Source organism: Camelus ferus, chromosome 15, assembly GCF_009834535.1.
Source record: "Camelus ferus isolate YT-003-E chromosome 15, BCGSAC_Cfer_1.0, whole genome shotgun sequence".
In the NCBI taxonomy this organism is placed as follows: Eukaryota; Metazoa; Chordata; class Mammalia; order Artiodactyla; family Camelidae; genus Camelus; species Camelus ferus.
The window spans coordinates 19,995,068-20,018,184 of record NC_045710.1 but is presented as its reverse complement, the minus strand read 5'-3'; the positions used below and the strand labels follow the sequence as shown (position 1 = coordinate 20,018,184).

The following is a 23,117-nucleotide window of genomic DNA, read 5'->3' as shown; positions in this document are numbered from 1 at the left end:
GGGGGATGTTTAAACAACAATTAATTTTCTCACAGTTCTGGCAGTTAGGAGTCCAAAATCAAGGTGTCAGCAGGTTTGGTTTCTTCTGAGGCTTTTCCCCTTGACTTGTAGATGGCCATCTTCAGCCTGTGTCTTCACATGGTCTTCCCTCTGTGTCCTAATCTCCTCTTCTTAAAAGGACAGCAGTCATATTGGATTAGGGCCCATTCTAATTACCTCATTATAACTTAATTACCTCTATCTACAAATACAGCCACATTCTGACGTACTGAAGGTTAGGATTTCAAACCATGAATTTGGTGGAGGGGTGAGGTGATTAAATGCAGCCTGTAACACCCCTCTCCCCGCCACCGCTGTTTTAGCCTTTTCCCATTTTAAAATACTTGTACTCAGTTTTGGAGAGGCTAAAACACTTAGTTAACTAGGTATTATATTTCAGTTATTAAACACAACTCCGTTAAATGAGCACACAATGAATAAAGTCACTTTAATCTCCGGTTGCAGAATCTTTGAGTCTGGGGAGGTGGTCAGAGCCCAGTCAAAAGGGACTTGCTAGGACCGGGGAACGAACGCCGCAGTCAGCTGGAAAAGGTGTGCGGGTCAGTGGGTGGCACTGTCAAAGAAGTCTGTCAAACGCATCTCCGGGCCAGTTTTACTTATACATTTTGCAGGTGACCGGGTGACGTTCGTGTTCCCGACTACTAACGAGCTAATAGTCCGGTCCAGCACTTCAGTTAAGACAACGCTTTGACAGGCTCTGTCTCTTAATCCTCCTGTCCCCGGGTGAGGCTGGTGGAGATTAGTCAGCAGTCAATTGTTTACTCTGCACACATTCCAAAGAGGAAATTGGGCCCCCGCGCGGGAGAGGGACTCGCTCCTGGGACAGTTACTCGCAGCGGACCTCGCGGAACCTGCGCAGACAGCTCGGCCTCTGCGCCCTCTCTCGACGCAGGCGCAGTAGCGGAGTTCTTCCCGCGAAACAGCTCTCCAGCCCCTAGGCGGCTGCGTCAATGCTACTGGCAGCGAGAGGCGGGGCGTCGCTCGGCTCTACGTCACTCGTCTGCGACTGCGCCTGCGCGGGTGGTCATGCTGTCAGCCGGGCGCCAGGGTCCGGTCCTGCTACGGCTGCGGTGTTTCGGTAGGTGGCCAGGGCTCAGGACCTGTCCATTCCTGTGCGGCCTTGGGCAAGAGCCCTTCGAGAGAGTCCGGTTACTATGTTGTGAATCCTTGCCTAGAGACGCACGAGATGACGAGGGAGAGCGCCAGGCGGCACAGAGGAAAGTCCCAGGCGCAGAGTCGCCTCCATCGCTTCCTCCGCGCGCCCGGGGACTTGGGACCAGATGTCTTTCGTCACTGAAAAGCCTCACGGTGCAGACGCCGCGAGAGGAGTTACCTCCTCAAGAACAGGAGGACGCTAGTAGAGACCAGGGCCACTCAGTTCCCTCACTGCCGGCCTTGGCCCAGTCTGAGACCAAGGACAAAGAACTTCACGTCTCTTCCTTGTCAGCTTTCAGAGAGGTGCCTTTTCGGGTTGGGGAGCTGATTTTAGCTGAGACTGGAAAGAGAGAAACACAATTTAAAAAATTATTTAGGTTGAGCAACGCCGGACACTTAAATAGTAGCTGGGGGACAGTCCCGTTCAGCGAGATCGTGGGGAAGTTCCCCGGCCAGATACTGAGAAGTTCCTCTGGTAAGCACTTCATGCTGAAGAGGCCGGCATTGGAGGACTATGTATTACTGATGCAAAGGGGGCCTGCTATAACTTATCCAAAGGTAATGCGATGGGAGTTTAGTTGCATATTGGTTCCAGAGAGAGCAAAACTGATGCAGTACTACAGACCTGATATAATGTATTTAAAGCACATCTCAGGACTTTTCAAGCTTTTTTTTTTTTTTTTTTAAACCAATGGCTATGACTTGAACATATCTTATGAGTGCTCATTTTAGGACAAAAAAGCTAGATTTTAATTTTAATATGGGAGCCTAGATTCTCTGATCTGTAAAGTGAAAAGACTATCGACCTACTATATAGAGTGATGACGACTCACCAGGCATAAAATAAGTGCATATATTTGATCCCCATAATTCTTAAGTTTGTAAGTTCTTCAGCATTCAAGGGAATGTTGAAATCTTAGGGCAATTTTTTTAAATTGAAATATATTCAGTTACAATATGACAATTTTTTAGTACCACTGTGGTGATATTTTAATCATCATATTTAATAAGGTATGTTATGAGTATATTTTATCAACAGTAGATATATTACCATGCTTTTCCCTTTAGAAAAAAAGTTTTGAATTAAAACAGCTGAAATTAAACACTTAATGTAAAAGGAATATCCTTTATAGAGTTCCTTGTTACAGTCTTATACAGACTATCCATTACTAGTGGTTTATTTTAATCCTTAATCATAGTCACAGTCCTTGAGTAGAATGTTCCTTTGTAATAGTAACAACTCATCCTTCTAGTCCTAAATGAGGAATTATTATTCATTATTTCTTCAGTAAATAATCACCTACCTTCTATATTCAGGGCACTATTTTAGGGAGTCATACTGGTGAACCACAGTCCTTGCTCTCAACATAGACCTTACATCCTAGAGGGAGTGACAGTGAACAAATAAGTAAGTGAAAGAATTAGATAATTTTAGGTAGTGCTAAGTGCCATGAAGACAAATAGATTAACATTGACATTTTGTTGGATAACCTGGGGGAGGAGAATACTTTGTCAGGTGGGTAGAGGTCGCCAACGAGGTATATTTGATAAACTAATTAAGGAAGAGCCAGCTGTATGAAGATCTAGGAGCAGAGTGTGCTTGCAAAGGGAAGGGTATTGCAGAGTTCCTGCTGTGGCCTGAGTGGGTTAGGTGAGGCAGAGAATGATATGAGATGTGATGTGGTTGGAGAAATAAGTATTTTATTCCATGTGCATTGGGTGACCATTGGAAGGTGTTAAGTAGGAATCCAGCCTATATTTTAAAAGGTCTACCTTGGGACTAAGAAAATCTTCCTGGAGGCTTTAGGCCAGAGAGATATCAAAAGCTCCTGATGGAAACTTTGTCTTTGTTTTACTGTATCGATTCTCTTTCCTCTTTTGACTGTTCCAACTTAGTCATAAAAAAAGGATTTTATCATTTCATCTTGCTTCCCCACATCTTTTTTCTCCTCACTAGACAAAACTGTGAGAAAATAGTTGTATTTTATAAAGTTAAAGATAAATCTTTAGTGCACTTTCTGCATTTCCACTTGTCACCGATGAAAGTCACAGTGTTCCATTCTAAGGAATTTAAATACTGGACTTGCTAGATATTGACTTCTCTGTTTATCTCACAAGTGATGGTGGCAGGAAATTTGACCTCAACCTTTACAATTTTGAAATGCTTTTTAAGAGAGTATCTCCAATGACTTTTGAAAGCTGGTCTCCCCCATAGAATCACATAGTTTATCTTAATATTAAAAGTGGGTCAATTTTAAATGAATTTCATAACAATGACGTGTGAAATGTCAACATTCCACAAGGGTCAGTATCAAGCATTTTTAGGTTCGGAGGTGAAGTGTAAATGGCAACACTCCCCAGATTTTTAAACTAATCTTTTCAGCCAATTTGCATGTTTGGAACACTTCTATAAGGACAATTGGGGAGCAGAAATTGTTGCCACTTAAGACTAAAGTGCAGCCCAATTAAAACCTTAGGCTGAGGATTAGGTTTATATTACTGAATTAATTAGGAAGGGATAGAAATTCCTGTCAAGGAAAAAAAAAGTCTGAAAAGATTGAAAGCCTGAAGTCTTTTAGAATGTGTAGAAAACTCAATAGAAGTGTGATATTTCATAAATTTGGAGGAGTCTTCCAATAGCTTCAAATCCCTTTTAGAAAGAGGGAGGGAAATGAATAAATGCTAATCCCACGCAGATTTTGGACTGGAATTGCTTGGATGTATATAGTCAGATCCAGCCTCATCCCACTGAGACCAGGTAACCTGAATGGCAAGAAGCAAAAGTTAAAAGTTTTTTAAAATTGTATAATTCTAGGTTTCTGTGTCTTATATGAAAGAGCGAGGGAAATAGAACTCCCTTCTCCAAAGCATTTCATTGAAATGACTGCCCAAGCTGCCTCCCATTCCTGTGTGAAGCTGTCTGTGTCCCCTCCCACCTCTTCTCCCATGTGCCTGGCACATGGGAAAGGATATGTCTGAAAGATAGCATTTGTGAATGAAACTTTTTGACTAATACATCTTAAAAATTATGTGTCTGTGTATCATTTCATTCAAACCTTAGTCCATTTCAGAAAATACATTTTGACTTTTAATTGGACAACTGTACATGTTGAATAGTTTCTTATGCAACCAAACCTATATTTCATACACAGTTTTGTTGTGACTTGACAGAGGATCCTAGAACCCTTCCTATTTCTTTTAGAATTTTCATAGCATCTTTTATCAGAGAAGGAAAAGATAGGAAAAACTTAACAGATATGCTGCTTATTAGCAACTTCAAAAGGTTTGCTATTGGGGGAATGTTGAAATAAAAGGTAACGATTAAGTTTTCCTCTCTGTATAACATTTGGTGTAATGAGAGTTCAATTTGGTGTAATGAGAGTGGTGTTTGAGAGTTCAACATCGGTTCTATTCCTGACTTGCCCACTTAATTCCTGGCTGTGTGACTCTGGGCAAATTACTTAAGCTTATTGATTTCTTATCCTTACAGTGGGGATGATGATGCTTTCCTCATATTATTATTCTGATTAAGCAATGTTTCAAAGCAGTTTGCTTAGTTAAAAAGCCTGGCACATGGTGAAGTTTCAATAAACAGCTGTTATTACTATCATCCATGATATTCTGGTTAACAAAACAATTCTTTAGTTATAAAGTTTGGCAAATGGGTCTGCCTGTCTATTCCTGGTATCCTAATTCTAAATGAGAAGTTCATCAGTTCATGCAGAGATTATGTAATAACTTCCTAACTGGTCTTTCTGCCTCTCAGTTTTCTCTCTTCTAGTGCATCCTATATTCCCCTGACAGATTAATCTTTATAAAATGCCATTTATATTACCTCAGTGACATGCCCCAGTTACTTACCAGGTCAAGTTCAAATACTTTAGCCTGGATTCAAGTCTCCTTATTGCTCCTCCTGAGATGGGCAAACTGTGTTTATTCCGCCTCCCTTTTGTTTAAAGCTGTTTCTCCCTTGTGACTGTTTCCTTAAATTCTTCATTCTGTGTCTTTAAGATAGGGCAGTCTGCTGATTTCTCCTTTCTCTGAGCTCGTATTGTTACTTATCGTCTTTCATTTCAATAGTATACTGAAGTGCTGCTATATTTGCTAATTGATTCTTTGTTTTTTAATTGAAGTATAGTCAGTTTGCAGTGTGCTAATTTCTGGTGTACAACATAATGTTTCAGTATACATATACATACATATATTCATTTTCATATTCTTTTTCATTATAGGTTACTACAGGTATGGAATATAGTTTCCCCCCTTTCCCCCTGGTAACCATAAGTTTGTTTACTATGTCTGTGAGTTTGTTTTTGTTTTGTGGATAAGTTCATTAATGTCTTCTTTTTCCTTTTCAGATTCCTCACATGAGTGATACAATAATGCTAATTGATTCTTGAATCTCTCATTTCATCAAGTAAAATATAAACTCTTGGTAGGCAGGGCCAGAGTTTAATCCTTTTTTTTTTTACATTCCTTTTCTCCAAGCCCAATATAGTGTTTGTAAGAGTAGGTGCTTAGTACGTACGTATTTATTGGTCACAGAGTCACCCATGCTGTGTTTCAATCACAGGATGTGAATATGATACTGTTGATGATGAACATCTACCCTGGTGATACTGTTTTGGAAGCTGGTTCAGGCTCTGGTGGAATGAGCTTATTTTTATCCAAAGCAGGTAAGAGATTGTGATAAATGAACTGAATTTAGATGACAAAGAAAACATTCTATGTGTTCATAACAAAGTTAAATAGATACAGATGTTTCAGAAAATATTCACATAACTTTGTGATAGAGAGCATTCTCCTCAAAATCAAGTGTGAACAACTATTTTTCTTTTCATTTTGTACGTTTATTCAAGTCATTCTCTGTCTAATCCTCTCTATGTTTTGTTTGCTTTCTGTTGCTCCGTCCACGGTTTTTAATGCTTCTACTTTTTTTTTTTAAACTAAAATTTTTATTGGAGCATAACATGGCTATAGAAAAGTGCACAGATCATAAGTGTATACCTCAGTAAGTTTCTATATAGTGACTACACTCACGTAGTTATTACCCAGATCAAGACAGGGAAAGTTTTTATACCACAGAAGTGTCCTCAAATCCCCTCTCAGTCCTTATCCTCCCCAAAGGTAAAAAGGTAACCATTGTTCTGACTTTTATCACCATTGATTATTTTGCCTGTTTTGAACCTTATATAAAAAGAATCATACAGTATTCTAATCTTTTGAATAGATTCTAATCTAATCTATTCTACTTTCATTCAACATTCTGTTTGTAAGTTTCAGCCACCACATGTAGCAATAGTTCTTTCATTTTAGTTGCCATTTTGTAAATAAATGACAATTTATCCATTCTACTGTTGATGGGCATTTGAGTTGAATATTGTGAATAATGCTTCTCTAAATATTCTTGTACTTGTCTTTTGGTGTACATGTGTACATGTTTTTGTTAATAATAGTGCCAAATGAATACTCAGTATGAGAGAATATAGAAGGAGGAGGGCTGTCAGCTGCTAGGGAGAGTCATATACTATCGGGGCAACGAATTATAGTTGTTGTTCATGAATAAATTAACTGTAATATATAAGTATTAAGATGGTCATGAAGAATTTTCCTTTCTTTAAGGAAGTCTCTAAAAATTGTCAGTTAGTAAAAGTACTCCTTGATGGTAGCACCTGATCAAAAATCAAGAGGTATGTAGTAAACATAAATATCCGTTCATGTTCCTACCACTTGATTTCTGGTTATTCTTGTCCTAGTTTATTATTGTTCCCTTTGATCACATAATTCCTCTGATTGTCAGGGTTGCTTTGGCTTGTCTGGCTGCCTGTGCAGTGTTCCCTTTCTCATCTAATAGTAGACAGCACTCTCTCTGGGTAAATTTTTTTTAATCATTCACATTGTTCTTTATTAGTGCATTCTTTTTTAGCAGTTGTAGGTATATATGGGTAGATTTTGTAAAGATTACAGATAGAAATCTGTAGGCAAATAATTGCTCTACCCCTGAGCTATACCCCCAAGATTATAAATAGAAATCTACTGAATTAAACCTTTTGTTCTTTGACCTAATGCCATCACATATAAACATAATCCAGCTTATACTGGGTCAGAAAATTCATTTTGGGCTCCTCACATCTTTTATTGGACTCTGTATAATCTGTGACAGATTCCTAAACGCATTTGACAAAGTGAATTTATAAAACTTTAGGAGACAGCAGGGTGTCTGTATTTCTAACATCTATAGTATTAAAGGCATGCATGGCATGAATAATCCCAAACTGTGAGTGATCAAGAAATTACTGCTGCTTACCTTTGGGGTGGGTTTTTTTCTCCATAATTTTCTAGTTGTTTAGCTTATGCTACTATTAACATTAATTTTTATCCCTGAGAGCATGATGACTTACAGCTGGAGTTACATTTCAAAAAGACATGCTGGAAACAAAACAAAACAAAGACATGCTAGAGTTTAAACTTTTCATTTTCACTATAGACTGATCTGGGACAGCCTCCAAATGGTATCAAATCACCTCAGACAGAGATGGGTGGAAAATTAATTGCTTTAAGTTAAAATGTAGTAGTCTTCTGTGAAACTCCAGTATACTATGTTAAATAGTTTGCAAGTTTTTCAGACATGCACAAAAACACAAATATCTTTTAAGTATTTGAAAGGCCTAACTTCACCCATAACAAAAGAAATGAAAATTCAGACTACAGACATAAACTATATGCAATTTGTAGATTGACACAGATAAAAGATTTGATAACTCTTTGTTGGAGAGAGTATGGAGTTATAGGCACTCTAATATTGATTGAGTGTAAATCGGGTTTTTTTTGGAGGACAATTTGGTAATGATTTTCAAAATAAATTCACATACCCCTTGAGCCAGCAATTCCATTTTTAGGGCTTTATCCTATAGATATACTGGCTCATGTGTACAAAGACTTAGGCAAAATAATTTTCATTCCAATATTGTTTGTAATAGCATAAGGCTAGAATCAAGCTAAATGTTCATCAGTAGGTGATGGGTTAAATAAACTATGGCATAACCATACAATGGAAAATAATATCTATTTAAGAAAATGCAATAGATTGTTAGTCACTGAAATGGTATTGGTAAGTAAGAAGGAAGGTACAAGACAGTATATATAATAGGTCACAACTTGTGTTAAAAGCAAAGAGAAAGAGATAGTTGCACACTTGTATAAGCACCAACTGTCTTGGGAAGGGTAAATAACTTTGGTAATATGGTCGCCTCTGAAGAGGGAGATTGGGGATTTGGTAGACACTTTGTAACCTTGAACTATTTGAATTATTTTTTCATATCCATGTAATTTAATATCTTTGCAAAATAAATTTCAGACATTCTTAATGAACTGATTAATATGTAATATCATTTTTTTAAAAAAATTAAGTTGGATCACAAGGACGAGTCATAAGTTTTGAAATACGAAAAGACCACCATGAACTGGCTAAGAAGAATTACAGACACTGGCGTGATTCATGGAAAATGAGTCATGTAGAAGAGTGGCCAGACAATGTGGATTTTATTCATAAGGATATTTCAGGAGCAACTGAAGATATAAAATCTTTAACATTTGATGCGGTAAGTTTTTTAAAGTGGGTCCTATGATATTACCTAAAACTGAATACAAAGAAAATAAGGACCACACTTCTTTTGTATACAATAAAGTCTTCCTTCATTATTTGCTCCATTTCTGATTCTAAGAGTGGGGGAATATTTTCCTTTAATATTAGATGAGATTTAAAGCAGAAGGACAGACTGAATTAGGTGCCAAAGTTGTTAATAAAAGTGGGATAATGATGAAGTATTGGAGGAGTAGAGCATCATGAACTTTAGCATTTCTAGGATAAAGAAAATAATTTAGAAGCAGCATTGGGAACATATTGAGCCTAGCACCTGACCTAATGTGAGATTTGGGGGACTAAATAGGCTCCATTTTTGAGTGAACAGGCAAGAGGCATCTTTAGATACAAATCATGATGAGGATGTAGGGGAGTGTTCATTAAACGTGTTGAGGATAGAGGCATATTTATTATGAACAAAGCTCCAGAAAGTTGAGTAGAGGGATTTGTGAGGATAGATGACGAAAGGATGCCATTTTAAGCTGTGACCAGTGATGGTGGGGATGTGGGACACAGAGGTATTAGTTGAACACAAAGTTTCAGAATTCCAGTATAAGTTGCCTTATCCTTGATGATGCCATTATCAGTTCATAGTTTGACACTATGGACTGAGGTCTGGGTAAGGAATCTTCTTCACTTGTTTCAATTGGCTATGGGAAGGTTAGATTATTTTAGGGCCTCTATAATGGACACTAAGTGAGAAATGAAGTAAAGTTCGAAGAGGTGAATTTTATGGTTCCTCTCTCTACTATAAAAAAGCCAATAATTATAGTGGCACAGATTCCTGGACACAAGGACTACAGGTTTTTTTTTTTTTTTCCTCATCCTCGTTTGGCTCGTGTATTATAGCTCAGTAAGGGCAGAAGGAGGACTTGCTCTATGTAGGCCATCCAGAGGAATGTCACAGATACCTGGGAGGTTAATTGGTCATCAGAATTTTGCTTGATGAGCATGAAACACAACAAAAGATTTTAACAGTATCATTACAACCGTGTAGAAATCTGCTGAATCATCCATCCCTGATCTAAGGGAAAGAATACTCCTTATTAAGTCTATTCAGTTGAATCTTGAGTAATAGTGCCAGATGAATACTCAGTATGAGAGAATATAGAAGGCAGAAAACTGTCAGCTGCTAGGGAAGAGTCATGTACTACTGGGGCAAAGAATTATATATGATGTTAAACTATTCATAACAGAGACTTACTAAGTTAAAGCTAGATTATAAAGAATTTTCCTTTCTTTAAGAAAGTCTCTAAAAAGTGTTAATTGGTAAAAGTGCTGCTTAAAGGTAGGACTTGACCAAAAATCAAGAGGTGTATAATAGACATAAATTTCTATTCATATTCCCACCACTTGTTTTCTGGTTATTGTTATCCTAGTCGATTATTGCTTCCTAGACTACTTACTTCCTCTCCTAGCTGCCATCTCACCCCTTGGGCCTTCACACTTCCAATCCATTCTCTTCATCTCTAGATTAATCACATTCTTGTACTGTCACTCTCCTGCTGAGAAACCAGTTAGGAGCTTTTCATTCAAAGACTTACGGTGTCCTTCAGAATCTGATCTCAACCTTCCTTCTCTAGCCATTTATGTAACCTGCCTACACACCTGCCATCCAGAATGATGGTAAATGAATAAAAAAGGTGTTAAACCACAAAGACAAAGAGAACAGAAGAAGAAAAATGGCTAGTAAAAGATTCGTAAAAAATTTTAACAAATTTTGGAAACAGCCTAACCGTCAAAAGAGGAATGGACACGATGGAATACTAACAATAGTATTATTTAACATAAATAATGAATAAATGAATTATATCTACATCAATAAATCTCAAAGACATAGTACTTACTGGAAGATGAATTATGTGAGAAAATGTATGGAATGGCCACATATGTGTAAAACTTGAAAAACAGTACCATATATTGTTTGTAGCTATATACATTTAGCTATATACATTTTACATGTTGTAAAAGCATAAAATTATTCGGGAACATTACCAACTTTAGGACAATGATTATCTCTGAAGAGAGAAAAGGTAGAGGTGAATAGAGAGAAGTAAGTTTTAGAGTCCATTCAGCCTGATTCACTCAGGCTCCATAATAGCCAGTATGACCTTGGGTAAGTTACTTAATCTTTCTTTCCCTCGGTCACCTTATGTATTAAACAGGAATAGTAATTAATAGTAACAATAATAATACCTATTTCATAGAATTGTTGGGGATTAAATGAGATTTTTCTGTAAAGTACATAAAATTGTACTTGATATATAGTAAGCATTAATTTAATATTAGCTATGATTTTCATCATTATTAGTTTTCTCGTTTTTCCCTTTTCTCCGCCTGTTTAAATTCCACTCTTCCTTCAAAGCTTAGATCAAAGGTAGTCTCCTCCATGGAATATACCATAATCATCTAAATTGAGGATTATCATCTTCCTCTGAATTACTGAACCACTTTCTTGATTCAGCAAACATCTATTAAAGACCCGCTGTGTGCCATGAACTATGCTAAGACAAAAATGAATTATACATTTACAGGAGCTTTCAATCTAGAAGAAGAGATAGACATACAAATAATTATTAGAAAGACTCAGAAGCATGAAACACTGTGGCTGTAGAATTGGGTCTAATGAGGAGATGAAGCTGCAGATGCAGTCATGAGGGACTAGATAATGGAGAACACTTGTGTGTCGGGCATATGGACATTATCTTGTAGATAATAGGGAACCACTGATGAGTTTTTAAGTAGAGGAGTAGAATGTCCAGATTCCTAATTTAGAATAATTCTGGTGGAAGAATGGAGTTTACATCATCTATGTCGAAAGCTATTGTAATTGGAGGGAGGGTATAGCTCAGTGGTAGAGTAAATGCTTAGCATGCACAAGGTCCTGGGTTCAATCCCCAGTACCTCCATTAAAATAAATAAATAAATAAACCTAATTACCTCCCACTACCAAAAAAACTTTTTAAAAAAAAGCTGTTGTAATGTTTCAACAAGATATGTTGAGGTCCTGTCCTAAGGCATTAGCAGTAGGATGAATTTGAGGAATACTAAGAGGTAGATTTGTAGGCTTGGATAATTTTAATCCAAACAAAACCATCAAAAGCCTACATATTCTCAAAAGAGAATTCAAGATAAAGAAAATAATGATTCTAAACTTTCTGATTTCAGTGACCAGTGAATGTTAGCTTAGCATACAGCATTCAAGAGGATTGGCAGGTTTCTTGGTAATCTTGACTTTTGGTCTTTGTCAATAACATAATAAAACTACAGTCAGAGAAACCCATTTATCTCCATAATGTTGGCCCTTTGATTCAGTCCTTGAGATCTTAACTTGGATATCTAATAGGCATCTAAAACTCAGATCCAGGTCTGAATTCTTGAATATTTCTCCCCAAGCTTGTTCTTCCCATTGTCTTCATTTTCCTCAATAGTATATGACATCTCCATTCTTTCAGTGGCTTAGGCTAAAAACATTGGATTCATTCTCACTCCTCTCTTTCATAACCCACAGCCAATCCTGATTCTAATTAGCTCTATTTTTTCAAAATATAAACCACTTCTCATCACATCCAATGCTATGTTCTATTGCAAGTCATCATCTTCCCTTGCACTCTCTTAGCCTTTTCTATATATACATTTTAAAAATGTCAGGATGTACTTAATGCCACTAAATTGTACACGTGATATGACAAATTTTATGTTTACCACACACACAAAAGTTTAAAAAGTCAAACCATGTCTAAAACTCTTCAGTGGCTTTTCTCTTCCTGAGTAAAGCTAAAGCCTGTAAGATTTTACATAATCTGTCCCTCCCCCACTCCCACCACATCCCCAGCATCTGAGAACTCACCTCTTACCATTTTATCCCTTCTGTCTCCACTGCAGCGACAGTGGCCTTCTCAGACTCAAGTATCAGACAGCCTCAGAGCATCTGTATGTACTGCACTCTCTGTCTGAAGCACACATCCCCCCTAAATTTCCACAGGGTAAGCTTAATCATTTTCTTCAGGTCTCTTCACTGAGCAGCCTATGGATAAAATATTACTTCCTTTCTGTGCCCTGTCACTCTGTTCTTCATATTCTCCTTTATAGTCCTGTAGTTCTTCACATCACTCATCGCCCTCTCAATTATATTTATTGGGCTTCTATTTAATGTCTGTCCCTTATTAGAATGTAAGTTCCTATGGAAAAAAAATAGAATAGAATCTCCCATTATATTTTTAACCACTTAGCAAAGTGCTTGGCACATGGAAGGTACTCAATAAATATTTGGTGAATAAAATAATAATGAATGATGAATGATTATTACTGTTTTTTTAAAATACATAAACAGTAGAATAATTGCTAATTAAGTAAATATAATGATGTACCACTTAGAGTAGGTTTCTGGAGTTATGTATCAATAGGTCACTTTATTTTCTATTTTTGACCATATTTATTTTTGTTTTCAATGAATTTCTTTTGAAAATTTCATTTACTCATTGTATTCATTTGACATCTTTTGTGAGTACAGCCTGTTATTCTGCAATTAAATGAAGAATAAAGTTGCATTTCAGAATCTCTAAAATTAATATTCAAATCTTTTCTCTTGAATATAAAAACACATATTTGAGATAATGTGAATTTCTATTGCCAAAAGCTGAACTAAAGCACTGAAACTTTGTATATATATTTGACCTTTGAACAATGCAAGGTTTAGAGGCACTGATCCTACATGCTGTCAAAAATCTGAGTAACTTATAGTTGGCCCTCCCTATCCATGGTTCCAATGTATTTGGGGTTCTTCATCTTCGGATTCAACCAACCACAGATCATGGAGTACTGTAGTGTTTACTATTGAAAATAAATCCGTGTATAGTGGACCCACACAGTTCAATTGTTTCAAGGGTCAACTCTTTGTCTAAGTATATGTATGTGTATAAAATACAGCTAGATTCCTTTATTATCAGTATTGCCAAATACAAGACATGCCATTATGATTTTTATGTAGTCAAGTACTATGAAAAATTGTGTAATAATAAATGTGCCTTTTTGAGAGGAGTAAAATGACAGTCATTAGTACTATATTACAAAACAATGAGATACTTTAACTGGGTAATTGCTTTCCCAAAGTGTGCCATTTCACCACGGTAAGAAAAGAAAACTTATGCTTTATTTAAACAAAACTCAGTCTGATTCTCTTTCCCCCATCACAGGTAGCTTTGGATATGTTGAATCCTCAAGTTGCTTTGCCTGTTTTATATCCAAATCTTAAACAAGGTGGTGTATGTGCTGTATATCTAGCAAAGTGAGTAATGTGGCTGTTCTTCGTTATAATGTTATTTTTATATAAATGTCTTTTGTTTTGTTTTGTGGGGGGAGGTAATTAGGTTTATTTGTTTATTATTGTTATTTTTTATTTAACTGACGTACTGGGGATTGAACCCATGACCTCATGCATGCTAGGCATTCGCTCTACCACTGAGCTATACCCTCCCCCTTATAATGTTATTTTCAACACACTTTTATTTTGTTTTAAGTACTAGACTAAAATGTTCATTTTGTAACTGAGTTAAGTGTATATGTCATCTTGTAAAACTGTTATGCAATAGCATATGTCCCAAATTCAGTTACACTGCTGTAATCATCCTTTACATAAATGGTAATATAAGATGCATATTTCTTTTGAAACTTTAGAAGAAAAGCTTTTTAAAGTGTAATGTGAACAATGATGTTAAATTATAGTCTCTGTATTTTTTTACTTAGTATTCTGTAAAATTGCTTCTTATGTGCCCTAACTTACATTTTTACTCCCCCTCTCCTTGATTTAAGAATAGCATTTAAATTGGGGTAAGAGCTGTAGTAAATTTTAAAAAGTATATAAAGTTATTGTTCTGGTAGAAATTTTAAGTACATTTTTCACTCTTCTGAAAGCATCACACAGGTCATTGAACTTTTAGATGGAATTCGAATCTGTGAACTTGCCCTCTCATGTGAAAAGATAAGTGAAGTTATTGTCAGAGATTGGTTGGTTTGCCTTGCAAAACAGAAAAATGGAATTTTACCTCAAAAAGTGAAACCTAAGATCAACACAGATTTACAATTACATTCTCAAAAGAAAATTAGAATTGAAGGTGAGATGTTTCAAGAGGATGACCATGGCAAGCTTCGGTTTTATTTTAAACATGTGTTTGCAATAATAAATGGAGAATACATTCCTGAATATATTGAGCAATACATTATAAAAGTATTTCTCAAGCATTTATTATTTTTCTTATAGAAATTGAAATGTATTTATTCTGTTAAATTAAAATCTGACAGAAATAATAACTTTTCTTGCCTTTTATATAAAACTGATACCTTTGAAGAACTGAACTTCTTATAATATTCATATTTTACTTATGATAAGGGGATTGGCTTATGAAATACTTTAAATATACTAAAAAATGTTTTAAATATAGATTACTGATTATCACTGAAGAGAAAGAATTAAATAGGACCTGATATGCAAGTAACTAATATTCCAAAAAGCAACTTCTGAGATGCTGCTGGAAGTTTTCAAAGAACTAAATTTAGGTCCTTGTATGTACACATTGTTTAGGCCACTAACAAGTTTTCAACATCTGCTGATTTATGATAGGAGCTTATACATTTGCTTATAGAATCATATATAAGTTTATCACGTAATCTTTGATAAATTGTTTCTGTAACGTAACTGTCAGAGTAGCTCCAAAACATGTTAAAAAAAAAAAGCCTGAGAGAAAAAACTTACAGGAAAGGGACAGTAATTTGAATTTTAACACTTTTGTGAACAAACTATAAAATATTTTGTGTAGCTTATAATACATATTTTGTTCTGTAACAGAAGAATCACATTCTGATTTTCCCTATGGATCACTTCCCTACATTTCTAGACCTGTGCACTGGCAAACTGGTCATACAGGTAAGTAATGGTTTCAGGCTATACTGTATGGTGTCTTCTCATTACTGCAATGACCTTACTATTTTCTCCCCTTCAATTAGCTTTTCTTGTCAAGTTGAGGAAGTGCAAACCACAGCTTAACTGAGTACACCAGATGAGAACAACTGATTTGAAGGTGGAAAAGCATCAAAATAGAACTTTATATTGCAAATCACTACTTTCATAAATTGGTATGTTTAGCTATGATTTGTATAATTTTTATGTGTAATTCTGAAAAGTAATGAAAGCTAAAGAAAGACATGTAACATTTCAAAACTGTTTAAATGTCCCATTTTGACACTTGTCTTGCAGTTAGTTTGACATTTTGTAGTTAATGATTCCAGGTTGGTTTAGTTGAGCCATCTCATTCTTCACTTCCTGTAAACCACTCCATAGATTTGTCTTTCTTCATGAAATTAGTTTTCTTTTCTTTGTTTGATTGCTGGTCTTTGGCTACCAAAATAAAATATGCATTTTAAGATAAATTTTATGTATCTGTGTATTTTAAATATGTATTTTAATGGCTTGTGTGTATCTTAAAAATAACGAATCTGGGTTATAGTAAACAATAGGGGGAAAACTGATAAAAATGGTATAACCTTAAAAATTATAACAAAAGATGTAACAATTCTTGAATCTTTTTTAGCCTTCTCAGAATCATTTTAACCAGTTTGAAAGAACATCAGAATTATTCTGTTGTTATATAAATCAAATGTTTGAAGAGATATACTGTATAAATATGAATTAATTAGGACTAGGGCTTATTATTATTCATAGGTGCCAATTACTTAACACTTACCATGTGCCTTACATTGTTTTAAGAACCTTATAATGTCTTTTCATTTAATGTGTATAGCTTATCCTTAAGGTTATCTATATTTTACAGATAAATAAAAGCTTAGAGTTGTTTAAATATAGATGTTTTATAGGTTTTGAAGTAGTAGTGCCTGGGAGGATAAATGGTAGTTATCCTTTAGGCTAAAACTATTTAGAATAGAATATATATATATACACACATATACACACATTTATTTTAAATAACATTTTACCTAATTTTTATTATGTGGAAAATTTTAATCTAAAATCTCTGCCTTTTTAGACTGTAGTCTCTGGTAGGGGCCAGACATTAAATAATCACACAAATATAAAACTAAGACTGTTATAAATGCTACAGAGAAGTACAGGGTACTATAATAGGGGTTTTGCTCTGGTCAAGTAATTACCTGTGCAAGTAACAATTGAGTTGAGACCCGACCGGTAGGTGAAAGTTTATTACAGCAGGGAAAATGAGAACAAAAAAGGCCATTGAAGTTAGGGTTCACTGAAAGAGACTGGAAAGATAGGCAGGGGTCCAGCCATGCGGGATCCTGTAAACCTGCTAAGGAGTTTGTCTATCCTAAGAAAAATGGGGTGCTATTGAAAGTATTTAATACAGTAGTGGATAACATGCTTAGACCTGTGTTTTGGAAAAAAAATCACTCTGGTTGCATTTGGAGAACTGACTGAATCATAAGCAGAGTGGTCTTCTGGTGCCATTTCTGTTTAAGTATCGGAACACTCGTACAGTAAAAGCTTTAAAGTTTTCATAACATTTCCAGATATATAGAAGCCCTGGTGTACATTTTTAAATTCCATCATGGAATATTCCCTTTCTTCTGCCCTTCTATTTAACTACTAGTGAAACTGTATCCTTCATTTATTGTTTTAAGTGTAGGCCCTAACTGTACTTCCTGGAGAAGGCGCTGGCTTAAGAGCAAAGAAAAGTTGTGCTTTCTCCTATTTCATGTAAAATAGTTTCTGTTAAGTACACTGTGCTCAATAGATGTTGAATTGAACAAGACCTAACAGTGTCCATTCTAATATTGAGTTGAAAACCAAACTACATAAGCAAATAAGCATTTATTTATATAGTTAATAAAGTCCAGCTTAAGCCCTTTATCCATCTCTCCATTGTACACTGCATTGTGGGTCTTCTAAAGTTAGCTTTCTGTGTTCATGTCTGGCTCTCATTTACCGTAATATAAACTCCTGGAGATCTGTGACTTTCACAAGTGTCTTCCCCATAACTTACAGAGGTCCTGACCTTTCCACCCAGTAAATGGTCAATGAAAGTTTACTGATGGCTTGAAACCTACACTGGATCAAGTATTGTTTCATCTGTTGACTTGGTTGTCCTAGGGGGAAGTTTAAGTATGTAGCTTGTGGACTGTGGAAGACTGAGCTTTATACTTCAGAGGCAATAGAGAACTTCTAAAGTTTCCATGGTCATGTAAAAGGAGACATTTAAAAAAAAAACTTACTCTGTTAGTAGTGTCTGAGCATTTGAAGGAAGGAAAAAACTATTAAATCAGAAATTTCATAGTAATACATAGAGTACAACTATGAGGTGATTGGTAGTAACATACAACTATGAAGTGCAGAAAAGGGGCAAGTGTAAAAAAATATTGTGAAGGACGAGCCAGATAGGCTGGTGGTTCATTGGATATAGAGAGAGAGAAGCTATATATAGTCAAACTTTTATCCACTGTTCAGAAGCCCTTTCCCTTACTTCTCTGGGCAAAACAGGATTCAGTCAATGCCCAGTTCATAGATTACTTCCTTGGTACAGCCTTCACCAAATCTCTTACCCTTCAGAATTAATTCTGGAACCTATTGTTTCAGGATGACAGAGGATAGCAACACAAAGAAAAATTATTGATAATATATATACTTGACCAGTAAACATTTACTTTCATTTTCCCTCACTAGGCTTAACAAGGGAGTAGGCTAATTGGGGGTGGGAGATTTAAGGGTAACCTCAGGAATGGAATGGTGGTCAGGAATAGTGGTCAGTCGCTTACTGCCTCAGCAGCTTCTAATTCCCAGTAGCAGCCTCTGCCAGCAAATTTTTTTTCCTCCAGTCCACAAAAGGTGGTCGGAATCACCTAAGGTTTGTGGTTGCAGGCAACTCAATTTACCATTCTCCAGGAGAGACACGAGCATCCAAAAGACCCGCTTTTTTTTTTTTTTTTTTATGCAAGCTGACTGGCAGAGCCCCTTTCTCCCTGTCTACTCTGATTTCCTGTTGAAATATCAAAGCCTAAAACATAGAATGTGACTACTCTTGATATCTACAGGGGCTAGTTTGAATAAAATATAAGTGCTTCTGTGTTTTCTGTAAATAATCTGTTCAAATTGCGGTGGGAATTCTCTCCCAATTCACTCCATACAAACAACCTTTCATCAGGGACTTTGTTCTTAATGCTTTCACCAATTCTGTAGTCCTTGGTAGTCTGCTAGACTTCTGTGGCAGCCCATTTCCACCACCAAAGGCAGTATTTCATCAAAGGGGGCAGCAGAACATAATAGGAATTCCATCTGTAGTCAAGTCAGACAGACCTGCATTCAAATGTCACTCTATCACCTTGGGCAAATTATTTAACCTCACTAAGCCTTTGTTTCCTTATCTGCAAAGTGGAGACAATAGTAATTACCTTAAGGCTGGCTGTGAATATTAAGTGAAGTTATGAATATAAAATGCTTAACACATTGCATGGACCATTTTAAACATCTAGTAAATCTTACCTATTATAAGGATTAAAGAGTGTAGGCAAAAGGAGCTACTAGGAGAGAGGGGAGGGATGCTAAAAGGCAACTCTTACTTTATAATTTAGACTATGGTAGACCCCACTTACCTTCAAATATGAATAAACAAGTAAAAATGCTTGGAGGTGTTATAAGGGAAGAGACTATACTGTCAGTCAAATTTGTTTAGTGATTACTATGGCCAGGGGATAGAACAGTGACTGAGGCATGCCCCTTACCTTCAAGAGTCTTAATAGTCTAGTTTCTTTTTAGTAAAACTTTAGTAACCACTGCTAATCTCATAAGGATGTGGTAAAAATAAACAGGTGAAATTGTGAAATGATGTGAGTCTCATTATAGAATTAGAGAGAACCATAAGATATCTATGAGTCCTATCTTCAGATGGGTGAAAATCTGGGACAAAGGGTATATAAGAAGTAAAAAGGATCACTGCTGGTAGAATATTATTTTGGTTCTGTTTCAAATTGAGAAATGTCAGAGAAACACTCTACCTTTATAAATACAATTTAAATGAAAATTAGGTGTGACTAACTAAAAGTATTTCCAATTCATATGATTATTTTCAAATTAATATAAGATACCATTGTTCAAAACCACTTAAATTCCAATAAAAAATGAAATATACAAATAAATTATGGTACTTATACCATGTCATAACTAAAAATCAGGTTTCAAAGACTAAATAATGACACAGGGAAATGCTTTATGATAAGTGAAAAAAAGCAAGTGTAAATATAGTATGGTTCTATTTTTTAAATAGAAATAGGAAAGTGTATATATTACAAAGCTACAGCAATCAAAACATGGTATTGGCATAAAAACAGGCACATAGATCAATGGAACAGAACAGAGAGACCACAAATAAACCCATACATATATGGTTAATTTATGACAAAGGAGCCAAAAAGATACACTTAGGAAAGAATAGTCTCTTCAATAAATGGGGCTGGAAAACTGGACAGCTACGTGTAAAAGAATGAAACGGAACCACTATCTTAAACCATGCACAAAATCAATTCAAAATGGACTGAAGACTTGAATGTAAGACCTGAAACTACAAAACTCCTAGAAGAAGCAGAGGGGTAAATAAGGTCCTTGACATTGGTCTTGGCAACTGGTTTTTGGATTTCACACTAAAAGCAAAGGCAACAAAAGCAAAAATAAACAGTGAGACTACATCAAATTACAAAGCTGATGTAAAGTAAAAAAAAACCATCAACAAAATGTAAAGGCAGCCTACAGAATGGGAGAAAATATTTACAAATCATATATCTGACAAGAAGTTAATACCCAAATATATAAAGAACTCATTCAATCCAATAGAAAAAAATCCAAGTAAAAAATAGGCAGAGGAGTTTGCAGCAACATTGATGGATCCAGAGATGATCATACTAAGTAAAGTAAGTCAGATAAAGACAAATATTATATATCACTTACAAGTGGAATGTAAAAAAAATGACACAAACAAACTTACTTACAAAACAGAAACAGACAGACATAGAAAACAAACTTATGGTTACCAAAGCGGTGAGGGGGAGGGATAAATTAGGAGTCTGGGATTAGCAGATACAAAACTACTATATACAAAACAGATAAACAACAAGGTCCTACTGTATAGCATAGGGAACTATATTCAACAGCTTATCATAACCTAGAATGAAAAAGAATATATATATATAACTAAGTCACTATGCTGTACACCAAAAACTAACACAACTTTGTAAATCAAATATACTTCAATTAAAAAATTTTTAAAAATGGGCTGAGGAAATGAGTAGACATTTTTCCAAAGAAGACATACAAATGGCTAACAGGTACATGAAAAGGTGCTTAATACCACTAATAAGCAGGGAAATGCAAATAAAAACCATAATGAGATACCATCTTACACCTGTTAGAATGGCTGTTAACAAGAAATAGCAAGTGTTGGTGAGGATGTGGAAAAAAGGGAACTTTTATGTACTGTTGGATGCAGACACTATGGAAAACAGTATGGAGCTTCCTCAAAAAATTAAAACTAGAACTACCATATTATCCAGTTATTCTACTTGTGGATAATTATCTGAAGGAAACAAAATCACTATCTTGAAAAGATATCTGCACCACAGCATTATTTGCAACAGTTAAGACATAGAATGGAAACAACCTAAGTGTCCATTGACAGATGAATGGATAAAGAAAATAAAGAAAATGTGACTATACACACACATACACAAACATGTATATTAAAAAAGAAGGAAATCCTAATGGGTAGGGTATAGCTCAAGTGATATGTTTAGCATGCATGAAGTCCTGGGTTCAATATCCAGTACCTCCTCTAAGAATAAATAAACCTAATTCCCTACCCGCTCAGAAAAGACAAGACTAAAATAAAAAGGAAATCCTGTCATTTGTGACAACATGGATAGACCTTGAGGGCATTGTGCTAAGTGAAATAAGTCAGACAGAGAAAGACAAATACAGTGTGATCTCACTTACATGTGGAATCTAAAAAGACCCGAACTCATAGCTACACCATCAAATGGTGGTTGCCAGAGGCAGCAAGGAAGGGTGTGGAATGCGTGAAGGTGGTCGAAAGTACAAACTTCCAATAAGATAAATAAGTTCTGGGGATACAATGTACAGCATAGTTACTATAGTTAACAATATTGTATATTTGAGAGTTGCTAAGAGAGTGTATCTTAAAAGTTCTCATCACAAGAAAAAAGTTGCAACTGTATGTGGTGATGGATGTTAACTAAACTTATTGTGGTAATCATTTTGCAACGTATACATATATCAAATCATTATGTTGCACACCTAAAACTAATACAATTTTATCCCAATTTTTAAAATTGTAGAAGAAAACCAATAGTTAATCACTGATAAAGCTGGATGGTGAGATTATAAGTAAATTTATTTTCTTGTTAAAACGTCTTTTGAATAAAATAAACATTTCAAAGAAAGTGGTTCAGGCTCTTAAAATACTTGAATCCATGGTGTATTCGGTTTCAATTTAACAAAAGTCACATTAAAAATCTCTTAGTTTAGGTAAGCTACCACAAAACAGATACCAAGACAAAAAGTAGTAACTGAAAAGGGGAAAACTTTCTATACTAATTTAACTCATATTGTTGTAATATATAAATTATTATGTACTCCTGCCTGTAGGGATGATTACAGGTCAAAGGATAACTTGGATTTATTAATAACTTGCATACATCTAATTCTCACATATTGCTAAATCATACCTTGAGAATAGCTATAAGCTTGAATAGGATCAACTATTATGTCCATTGAGAATGAGTTGTGTGATTCCTGAGAATGTTTCTCCACCACCTCTGCTGTATCACTGGATGAAGACGATGATGAAGACAATCCCAGTCTAACATATCTTCCTTTTTTACCACAGAGTGAACAATCTACCGGTGTGGCACTAGGTCCCCGGGGCAGTTGAACTTCATCTCTGTTGTAGTTTCTAACAGCTCCACTGTGATGCACAGAGCGTTCTCGTTGCCATATATAATGGGTTGGAGCAATGGCCATAACCTATAGTGGAAAGCTTTCTTTTAGAATTTTTAATAAGATTTTAAAATTTACTTAAATTAAGTAAAAAAATTACAGCTCCAAGACAGCTATCTCTAAAACTAGATCTAAAAATCTGTCACCAGTTTCTTTTTTTTTTTTTTAAAGCATTTCCAGATAAGGCAGTATTACTCATAATATGATTTGTTGCTTGGATCCTTAAGATAATAA

The 23,117-nt window shown here is 35.6% G+C and overlaps 2 protein-coding genes across 3 annotated transcripts in view; one reads left to right on the top strand and one right to left on the bottom strand.

The window, feature by feature from the left end:
- Positions 1-1,064: 1,064 nt before the first annotated feature.
- On the top strand, positions 1,065-16,282 carry TRMT61B (tRNA methyltransferase 61B). The gene is made up of 7 exons (XM_014563514.2): positions 1,065-1,773; positions 5,789-5,891; positions 8,626-8,816; positions 14,053-14,144; positions 14,771-14,970; positions 15,702-15,779; positions 15,860-16,282. Exons 1-7 carry the CDS (start codon positions 1,087-1,089, stop codon positions 15,901-15,903), a joined length of 1,395 nt encoding a protein of 464 aa, XP_014419000.1. The 5' UTR covers positions 1,065-1,086; the 3' UTR covers positions 15,904-16,282.
- The window catches only part of SPDYA (speedy/RINGO cell cycle regulator family member A), a 25,812-nt gene continuing 18,639 nt past the window's right edge, over positions 15,945-23,117 (bottom strand). Inside the window, exons 6-7 of one of the 2 annotated variants that reach the window (XM_032497278.1) lie at positions 22,613-22,910; positions 15,945-16,250 (exon numbers count right to left, since the gene is read on the bottom strand). In XM_032497278.1, coding sequence (XP_032353169.1) covers positions 16,162-16,250; positions 22,613-22,910 — 387 coding nt within the window. In that variant the 3' untranslated portion in view covers positions 15,945-16,161. The remainder of the gene's footprint in view (positions 16,251-22,612; positions 22,911-23,117) is intronic. The other variant, XM_032497279.1, reaches the window with a different exon arrangement.

What these genes read in the sequence shown, in the direction of transcription:
- TRMT61B (XM_014563514.2), top strand. Translation starts at nt 1,087, where the DNA reads ATGCTGTCAGCCGGGCGCCAGGGTCCGGTCCTGCTACGGCTGCGGTGT. An exon ending in CTGCTATAACTTATCCAAAG is followed by an intron (nt 1,774 to 5,788) that starts GTAATGCGATGG and finishes TTTCAATCACAG; the next exon opens with GATGTGAATATGATACTGTT. An exon ending in TGTGCTGTATATCTAGCAAA is followed by an intron (nt 14,145 to 14,770) that starts GTGAGTAATGTG and finishes CTCTTCTGAAAG; the next exon opens with CATCACACAGGTCATTGAAC.